Raw genomic sequence first — 10,173 nt, forward strand, 5'->3', positions numbered from 1 at the left:
TTGTTCCATGACACAGAAATAAAAAAAAATTGTTTCTTTTTAGAAACAGTGCTAGGGAATAGAATGGTTGTCATGCACACCCTAAATGGAATGGAAGAATACCAATGTGAGTTAGAATGTTGAATATTCAAAAATTCTAAATTTGCAATAAGCAGGGTATCCAGCAATGCAATAGCGAAATCGACGGCGGAGAATTGCAACAACAAACGCAAATAACGTAGAACTCGATCCTTTATAAACGAAGCACCATTCCCTCAACATTTGTCACAATCAATTTCTCTCGTTTTTTTTATATTCTCATTGTTCTCTCTCTCATTCTCTCCACCCTTTCTGGGATCTTTAGTTCCTTGGAGGGGTTGGAGGTGAGTTCCTGCAACCACCACCAACCATGGCTGCTTTCACTTGCTCCGCCGCAGACCTCCACCCTCTTCTTGGCACCGATGCTAATGCCACAGCCTTTGCTGAATTCATATGTGGACGTTTTGATGCCATTTCAGACAAGTTTGTTGACACAACCTATGCAGTTGATAACACTTACCTTCTCTTCTCTGCGTACCTTGTCTTTGCCATGCAGCTTGGCTTTGCTATGTTATGTGCTGGTTCTGTCCGTGCCAAGAACACCATGAACATCATGCTTACCAATGTCCTTGATGCTGCAACCGGTGGAATTTTCTTTTACATCTTTGGTTTTGCATTGGCTTTTGGTACCCCTTCCAATGGTTTCATTGGGAAACACTTCTTTGGTCTAAATGATTTCCCTTCACAGTCTTTTGACTATGGATTTTTCCTCTATCAATGGGCTTTTGCCATTGCTGCTGCTGGGATTACAAGTGGTTCCATTGCAGAGAGGACACAATTTGTTTCCTATTTGATTTACTCATCATTCTTGACTGGTTTTGTTTATCCCGTTGTGGCTCATTGGTTCTGGTCTGCTGATGGTTGGGGTAGTCCTGCTCGGGCAGAGAATCTGTTGTTTGGATCTGGGGTCATTGATTTTGCTGGTTCAGGTGTTGTTCACTTGGTTGGAGCTGTTGCTGGATTCTGGGGTGCATTCATTGAAGGCCCTCGTATTGGAAGATTTGATCATGGAGGAAAACCTGTGCCAATGAGAGGACACAGTGGTACCTTGGTTGTTTTGGGAACATTCTTGTTGTGGTTTGGATGGTATGGATTCAACCCTGGCTCATTTCTTAACATCTTGAAGACCTATGGAGATAGTGGTTCTTATTATGGACAATGGAGTGCTATTGGGAGGACTGCAGTGACCACAAGTCTTGCTGGATGCTCAGCAGCATTGACCACACTCTTTGGCAAACGTATCCAAACTGGGCATTGGATTGTCACAGATGTTTGCAATGGTTTGCTTGGTGGGTTTGCTGCAATCACTGCAGGGTGTGCTTTTGTGGACCCTTGGGCAGCAATCATATGTGGGTTTGTAGCTGCTTGGGTTCTCATTGGATGCAACTTGCTAGCAGAGAAATTCAAGTATGATGACCCATTGGAGGCTGCACAACTTCATGGTGGTTGTGGCATATGGGGGATTATCTTCACTGCTCTATTTGCTAAGAAACAATATGTAAATGAGGTCTACCCAGGGCTTCCTGATAGGCCTTATGGATTGCTCATGGGAGGGGGTGCAAAGCTCTTGGCAGCACATGTTATGCAGATTTTGGCCATCGTAGGTTGGGTGAGTCTCACCATGGGATTGGTGTTCTTTGTGCTGCACAAACTCAATTTACTGAGGACTTCACCTGATGAGGAGATGGCTGGATTGGACTTAACCAGCCATGGTGGATTGGCATATGAGTATCATGAAGATGTCCAACCTGCACAGAAACATGCATTTGGAACAACTGTTTGATTAATATTTTCTATTTGTAAAATACTAAAATGTTATGGATAGATTGTACATAGCTACTTGACTATGTTACCCTGAATCGGTGATTATACTTATTTGTTTCCCTTATGGAAGAAGACTAATAGTAGCTATGAGTTGTGTATTCAGATGTTCTTGTTTCTGTATTTAATAAAGAAGTTTGCAGCATTGAACAAAAAACAAATGTTTCGATTCATGTTCTTGTTTTTCTAAACCAAGTTTATTAGACATACAGATAGAGTAGTACCCAAGAAACATATAAAAGTTGCGACACAATTTGTGCCAATAATCGTAATTCATTTTTTTTTTCCATCTTTTTCTCACGAAATCAGAAAATGACTGGTTATTTGTCTTTTTCCATTTTGTTTTTCACTAATATAAACTATTATAAAGGTCCTCACTCAACATCTTAAAATTTTGGATTGAAATGATTCTTTACAATACCAAACTAATTTTTTTCCAAGTAGTGTCTGTAATATACTTATATTACACACTGCTATCATTTTGTAAATGAATTCTTTGTTAATCATTGGAATTCATGGAAGCGGGGCTAGATGACACTACAAAGTGAAACCCTTGACCTTTGACATGCTTAATTCAATTCTTGATAAGATCAAGTGAAAATCCAACCATGTAATTGTAGTGGATGCAAGAATAAATAGAGTAGTGCTATGAACAATAAACCAGTAGTAGTATTGTATGCTCTCCGTGAATAATATTGTACAAAATACGAATACTCCAAAATGAACTCCTATTCATCAATAAACCTTACAATGGGTCCTTCTGCTTTCAATTAGAGTTGTAACTAATTTTATCAATCTTTGAACTTATGTCTTGGTGTTTGCTCTGGATCGCATTAATTAAATTGTTATTAGTTGTGTTTCTAGATGTTTATCAGATACATGAACTCTCATTTATGTTGCGTACGTGGATGAGTTTTAGCGTGTATTGTTTTTCATTTCTCCCTTTATCGGTCCTTGTAGTCATTATGAAGCTGCAATGCTTATTGGCTTGTTGCTACACAAGATATGGATGTAGTTGCGCAGTTTGCGTTCGTACCACAGTGATAGGATTGGAAATGAACCAATTGTTAGCGAACTGTACTCTTAGATCTTTATAATACCCCAAACTTAAGTATTTAATTGATTAATTTTAATTAAATAATTAAGCATATTTTAGTGAGTAAAATTAAATATAAGGCTTAATTAAATGAATCTGAGTCACTTGGAGTTAAAAAGTGTACTTAGTGAAAATTAAGGGGTATAAATGGATGTAGACAAAAGTACCCAAAATATAAAAATAAAAATAGTAATATTCCTAGAATAATATTCCAGACTTTTGGGTAAAGTTTGGTAATTAATGGAGTTGAATAGATAGACGAACCAATACCCGCTTAAAGTCACTTAACATAAGTTAAGTGACCAATGCAACAAAAGAAACCCAATTGTCCCTCCCCAACCTGTCGTGCAGAAGAGAGGAAAAGAAGAGAAGAATGAGAAGAAGGGAAAAGGAAGAGGAAAGGAGAGGGAGAACCCTAGGTGGAGCAATCCTCAACCAAATCCATCCGTTCAAAAGCCTAAACCACTCTAAATCTTCTCTTCTTTCATAATCCAAGCTTAGTTTTGAGTGGGGAGCATTATGGAGAGGGATATTGCCCCTCAAAAATTCGGCCCTTTGTGAGATTTTGGGGTTTTGGGAGCTTCAACCTCCATTGAAGCTTGAGGAGCCATCAATCCTTGGTTGTGTGACCATTGGTGGTAAGATTCTAACCGTTGAACCTTGTTTTCTTGGAAAATTTCATGGTTAGGGTTTAATGAATAGTGTTTTAGGGTTTTTATGAAATGTTGAGTAGATTGGTTATGTTCAAGGAAGAATGAGGCTTAGAGTATGTTGTGAAAAATGCTAGGAATAACATTTAATCGGTAGAAATGAGTTTATAGTGTTATTTTAGTATGCTTTGATGTTTGGATAAATCTAGGCTTGGAACTATGGATTTCCTTGCATTGTTAGCATTGTTTGATTGTATTCCTTGTGTTGATAGGATTGAGGCAAGAGGACCAAGTGGAGTGACCAACCCTTGGGGTTGTGTGCCATTGAGGAAAGCTCAAGAGCAAGGTAAACCTTTGGACCTTGGGGTTGATCACATTGAGTGTTCCACCATACTCCATGGAGGAGAAATGGTTTATGAGATGTGATATGTAATTATGATTGTGATTGTATGCTCATGCATTGATTCATGCATTGATACATGTTATGATTGATTGATGATTATTGGTTGATGTTTGATTGTTTAAGAGTAATTGAGGAATGGTTATAGAAGTAGCAATAATGAATGAGGTAATGGTTGAGGATTGTGATTGAGGTTATGAGTGATAGTATTATGATGAGGATGATTGGTAGGAACTTCCCTTGGAAACAGCCCTATGTGGATCTCCATGTGGTTAGAGCCTAAGAGGAACAACCCTATGTGGATCCCTCTTGGAGGTTCCTAGATTGAGGAAAGGACTTCCCTTGGAAACAGCCCTATGTGGATCTCCATGTGGTAAGAGCCTAAGAGAAACATCCCTTAGTGGGATCTCTCTTGGAAGTCCATGTGATGCTTGTTGATAAGAATGTGTTAATCTATTAAGATTATGTGTACATCGAAAGTGAACCTTAGGGTGGAGTGATCTCCAAGGACCTCTGGTTTACTGTGATATATTCGTATATCTCACCCCGTGTTATGGGGACCCCCTTTCAGGTAAGGAAGCTGCAGGAGCCTCTGATGGAAAGTGGCCTTCTTTGCAGTAGATCATGCATGAAGAAAATGATGTTTTGAGATCATACATGTTATTTTGTAGATTTACATGTATAGGGTTGATCATTGATAGCATTGACGTATGTATATCTCGTTATATTTGATGGACTTAGCCTATGATCATGCCATTGGATATCTCTTTTGTTGATGAGAGCCAAGGGATGGTCATAGCCTTTTGTAGCTAAGTTCCTCGTTATGTAATTAAACTTGTGTAATGTTATTTACTTCAAGGTTATGAATGCATGATGAATATTGGAAATGTTGAGCTGAATTGTCTATTAGGAGCTAAGTTGTTAGATTGGGAAACATTGAGAAAACAAAGGTTATGCTGCCCAATTTCCGTTAAATCAATGATGAGAGGATGAGAGTTAAGCAATGATATAGGGATATCGCAAGCTTGTTCGATAGGTTGTAAAATGTGTAGGATTGATTCCCCAAGAAAGATACATGAAAAATATGAGTATAGGAAATTGCCCAGAAGAGGGGGCTTAAGCCTGCAAATGGAGGCTTAAGCCTGCTCAGGGGGCTTAAGCGCCCATGAGGGGGCTTAAGCGCCCTGATGCACCTGTGAAAACCAAAAGCTTTTTGCCGCTGGATCTTTAGCGCCCAAAATGGGGGCTTAAGCGCCCAGGTAGCGCGCTTAAGCGCCCTGGAGCGAGCTTAAGTGCCCTTGGTGGCCAAAAAAAGTGAATTCCCTCTGTCTGTGGGCGCTTAAGCGCCCTGGAGAGCGCTTAAGCGCCCTGCTCGCGTAGTTTTTCAGCATATACCTGAGATAGTAAAATTGTCATAACTTGAGCTACAGAGCTCCAAATGAGGAGCGGTTTGAAACCACGCGTAGCTAACGAAGAGATCTACAATATAGTAGAAGTTGGGAAATAAATAAGAAGTAAATTAATGGTTTAAAAATGGAATAAGAACATGATGTTAAGCTTGGTTTATCTGATTCCGCAAAGTAATATGGTTATGATCACGCAATTGGGCATTATAAATTCGGCATGTTTTAAAATGAAAAATTTAACCGGATTTTAATTGAACCCATGTGATTGTAACTGCGCTTAATATCATAATGCGATGTTAACAAACCGGTTCTAGAACGGGGCGTTACATTTTATGGTATCAGAGCAGTTTCGTCGGGAGTAACTATTAGCTATTGTTGAGTATGCTTAGTGTTTGATGCTTTTTAGTTGTTTTAGTACTCTTGATGATTATTGCATTTGTGATCACTAAGTGTGGGCCTGATCAACTCACTTCTTTGTGTAACATGTATAGTGACATGACGAGGCACCGAAACAACCCCGGACCATCAAACACCAATGCTCAGCCAGAACCTGTTTTGGCTGCTCTTGTGAGGCCTAGAAGTGGCCGTGGGGCAACGGGCGTACAACCTGATCCCGTGGCTGAAGCTCTTGCAGCCGTTCAGAGGGAGCTGGCTGCTAGCAGGCAAGCCAATGAAAATCTGATGAAAACAAATGAAGACTCGCGGACTGCTATGGCCGCGATGATGACCGAGTTGAGGACGTTGAGCGGTCCTAGGCCCGTGAACCGGCAACCCACTCCTCCTCCTCACACTGCTACGCTTTCTCCACCTCCTTCACAAGAAGAGGGTGTAGTGGGTAACAATGAAGGTGAGGGTAGTCACCATTCTGGAAGTCGTAGTCATCACACTGAGGTTCGTCAACCTCGAGTTGAGAATGTCGGTGACCATGAAGTGGAGGAAAGAAGATTGATGGCTTTCCGAAAACACAAACCTTCTTTTTTTAAGGGAGGTTATGAGCCAATGGCGGCTGCAAAATGGCTCCAAGCGATGGAGAAAATCTTCAGGGTGATGAGATGCCCTGATGCAATGAAGCTAATCTACTCCGTGTACATGCTGGAAGAAGAAGCGGAGGATTGGTGGACTAATACCGTACAGCCCCTAGAAGCTGAAGGCCGGGAAATCACCTGGCGGTTGTTCGAGACATTGTTCTTGGATAACTACTTCCCTAGGGAGGCTAAGGAACAGAAACAATGAGTATAATGATCTAAAGCAAGGGTCGATGACAATTGACCAATATTTCGCCAAGTTCAATGAATTGGTGAAATATGCTAATTATGGGAGAGCCTTACCCACTCCGGCCAAGATGACCTCTAAATTTCAATGGGGTCTGAATGAGAAGATGTCTCGGAAGATGTCAAATTGTGATATCCGTGAGTTTAGCAAATTCGTGAACCAATGCCGGAAGGTGGAAGAAGTTTATGGTGTGCCGAAAAGTAAGAAGTCTTCCGAGGCACAAGCATCAGGTGCTAGTGGAGCAACTGGCTCTACTTCAGAAAAGGGTAAGAAGATGGATGATAGGAATATCAAAGAAAAATTGCAAGTTAGACAGTCTGAAGAAAAGTTTAAAAGAAGCGGGAGTCAACAGAGTTGGGACAGTGAAAGACCTATTGTGCCAAAGTGTGACAATTGTGGCAGGCATCACAAGGGTGTTTGTTTGATGGGTCAAAACGTATGTTTCAAGTGTGCTAGACCTGGTCACTATGCGAGGGATTGTCCCCAGATTGTGGGATGGGTTGCTCATGTGCAAGTGGTCTATGACCCTTCAGCAGCGGCACATGTTAGCACTTCGACCCAACCCCAGCTAGAGAGGTTCCCACACTTGACGGGAGGTATGACGCATGTAGATTAATATGACATGCATAGTTTATTGAGGTTGGAGCCACACATGCTTAGACTATGGACTCAACTATGATTATGTGATTCGTTATGTCTAGTAATTAAAGACTAGACTATGTATTGATTGCTAAAAGATGGTAAGTTGTATGCAATGATCTTTCCATGGATGTAGTGGTAGTATTACCTCCATGAGGATAGTATCCTATGAGATAGAGAATTCTCATTAAAGGTATAGATTGAGGGGAACTTCCCTTGGAGTTAGCCTTCGGGACCTCCTTGTGGTCAGATACCTAAGAGAAACAGCCCATAGCGGATCTCTCTTGGAAGTTCCATCAGATGAGATTTTATTTATGAGGTTATTAGTAGGACCACAAAAGGTCAGGGTTAAATATCAATTGAATAGGTATGACCCTTGAGGAAAATGAAAGATAAAAGTGCTGGAACATATTAGTATCACCTAATTATAAAACATAGATTGAATCATGAATGAAACATTTCATCTTATGATAAGATGATGAGGAAAAGAGGAACTGATTAATAGGGTAACTTCGGGAACACAAGAAGAGTTCTCCGATAAATCCATAGATGATTGAATGAGTGGTTTTGTCGATTTTGAGGACAAAATCGTTAAAAAGGTGGGGTGAATATAATACCCCAAACTTAAGCATTTAATTGATTAATTTTAATTAAATAATTAAGCATGTTTTAGTGAGTAAAATTAAATATAAGGCTTAATTAAATGAATCTGAGTCACTTGGAGTTAAAAAGTGTACTCAGTGAAAATTAAGGGGTATAAATGGGTGTAGACAAAAGTACCCAAAATATAAAAATAAAAATAGTAATATTCCTAGAATAATATTCCAGACTTTTGGGTAAAGTTTGGTAATTAATGGAGTTGAATAGATAGACGAACCAATACCCGCTTAAAGTCACTTAACATAAGTTAAGTGACCAATGCAACAAAAGAAACCCAATTGTCCCTCCCCAACCCGTCGTGCAGAAGAGAGGAAAAGAAGAGAAGAAGGAGAAGAGGGGGAAAAGGAAGAGGAAAGGAGAGGGAGAACCCTAGGTGGAGCAATCCTCAACCAAATCCATTCGTTCAAAAGCCTAAACCACTCTAAATCTTCTCCTCTTTCATAATTCAAGCTTAGTTTTGAGTGGGGAGCATTGTGGAGAGGGATATTGCCCCTCAAAAATTCAGCCCTTTGTGAGATTTTGGGGTTTTGGGAGCTTCAACCTCCATTGAAGCTTGAGGAGCCATCAATCCTTGGTTGTGTGACCATTGGTGGTAAGATTCTAACCGTTGAACCTTGTTTTCTTGGAAAATTTCATGGTTAGGGTTTAATGAATAGTGTTTTAGGGTTTTTATGAAATGTTGAGTAGATTGGTTATGTTCAAGGAAGAATGAGGCTTAGAGTATGTTGTGAAAAATGCTAGGAATAACATTTAATCGGTAGAAATGAGTTTATAGTGTTATTTTAGTATGCTTTGATGTTTGGATAAATCTAGGCTTGGAAATATGGATTTCCTTGCATTGTTAGCATTGTTTGATTGTATTCCTTGTGTTGATAGGATTGAGGCAAGAGGACCAAGTGGAGTGACCAACCCTTGGGGTTGTGTGCCATTGAGGAAAGCTCAAGAGCAAGGTAAACCTTTGGACCTTGGGGTTGATCCCATTGAGTGTTCCACCATACTCCATGGAGGAGAAATGGTTTATGAGATGTGATATGTAATTATGATTGTGATTGTATGCCCATGCATTGATTCATGCATTGATACATGTTATGATTGATTGATGATTATTGGTTGATGTTTGATTGTTTAAGAGTAATTGAGGAATGGTTATAGAAGTAGCAATAATGAATGAGGTAATGGTTGAGGATTGTGATTGAGGTTATGAGTGATAGTATTATGATGAGGATGATTGGTAGGAACTTCCCTTGGAAACAGCCCTATGTGGATCTCCATGTGGTTAGAGCCTAAGAGGAACAACCCTATGTGGATCCCTCTTGGAGGTTCCTAGATTGAGGAAAGGACTTCCCTTGGAAACAGCCCTATGTGGATCTCCATGTGGTAAGAGCCTAAGAGAAACATCCCTTAGTGGATCTCTCTTGGAAGTCCATGTGATGCTTGTTGATAAGAATGTGTTAATCTATTAAGATTATGTGTACATCGAAAGTGAACCTTAGGGTGGAGTGATCTCCAAGGACCTCTGGTTTACTGTGATATATTCGTATATCTCACCCCGTGTTATGGGGACCCCCTTTCAGGTAAGGAAGCTGCAGGAGCCTCTGATGGCAAGTGGCCTTCTTTGCAGTAGATCATGCATGAAGAAAATGATGTTTTGAGATCATACATGTTATTTTGTAGATTTACATGTATAGGATTGATCATTGATAGCATTGACGTATGTATATCTCGTTATATTTGATGGACTTAGCCTATGATCATGCCATTGGATATCTCTTTTGTTGATGAGAGCCAAGGGATGGTCATAGCCTTTTGTAGCTAAGTTCCCCGTTATGTAATTAAACTTGTGTAATGTTATTTACTTCAAGGTTATGAATGCATGATGAATTTTGGAAATGTTGAGCTGAATTGTCTATTAGGAGCTAAGCTGTTAGATTGGGAAACGTTAGAAAACAAAGGTTATGCTGCCCAATTTCCGTTAAATCAATGATGAGAGGAAGAGAGTTAAGCAATGATATAGGGATATCGCAAGCTTGTTAAATAGGTTGTAAAATGTGTAGGATTGATTCCCCAAGAAAGATACATGAAAAATATGAGTATAGGAAATTGCCCAGAAGAGGTGGCTTAAGCCTGCAAATGGAGGTTTAAGCCTGCTCA

The 10,173-nt window shown here is 39.9% G+C and overlaps 2 protein-coding genes across 2 annotated transcripts; both read left to right on the forward strand.

The window, feature by feature from the left end:
• Positions 1-388: 388 nt before the first annotated feature.
• LOC133287832 (ammonium transporter 1 member 4-like) lies at positions 389-4,340 on the forward strand (the record flags this gene model as incomplete). The annotated part of the gene is made up of 2 exons (XM_061485516.1): positions 389-1,819; positions 4,332-4,340. Coding segments are annotated over exons 1-2 (1,440 nt in total), but the record flags the coding sequence as incomplete, so codon positions are not given.
• A 2,369-nt stretch (positions 4,341-6,709) lies between these two features.
• Positions 6,710-7,339, forward strand: LOC133287804 (uncharacterized). Its single transcript, XM_061485483.1, has one exon. It carries the CDS (start codon positions 6,710-6,712, stop codon positions 7,337-7,339), a length of 630 nt encoding a protein of 209 aa, XP_061341467.1.
• Positions 7,340-10,173: the final 2,834 nt, after the last annotated feature.

The sequence above is a fragment of the Gastrolobium bilobum genome, unplaced genomic scaffold (genome assembly GCF_033153095.1).
Source record: "Gastrolobium bilobum isolate Gb01-03AN ecotype WA unplaced genomic scaffold, APGP_CSIRO_Gbil_v1 utg7986, whole genome shotgun sequence".
NCBI classification, from domain to species: Eukaryota; Viridiplantae; Streptophyta; class Magnoliopsida; order Fabales; family Fabaceae; genus Gastrolobium; species Gastrolobium bilobum.

Bases quoted from the DNA above. Each gene is read 5' to 3' on its own strand.
- LOC133287804 (XM_061485483.1), top strand. From the start codon at position 6,710: ATGACAATTGACCAATATTTCGCCAAGTTCAATGAATTGGTGAAATAT.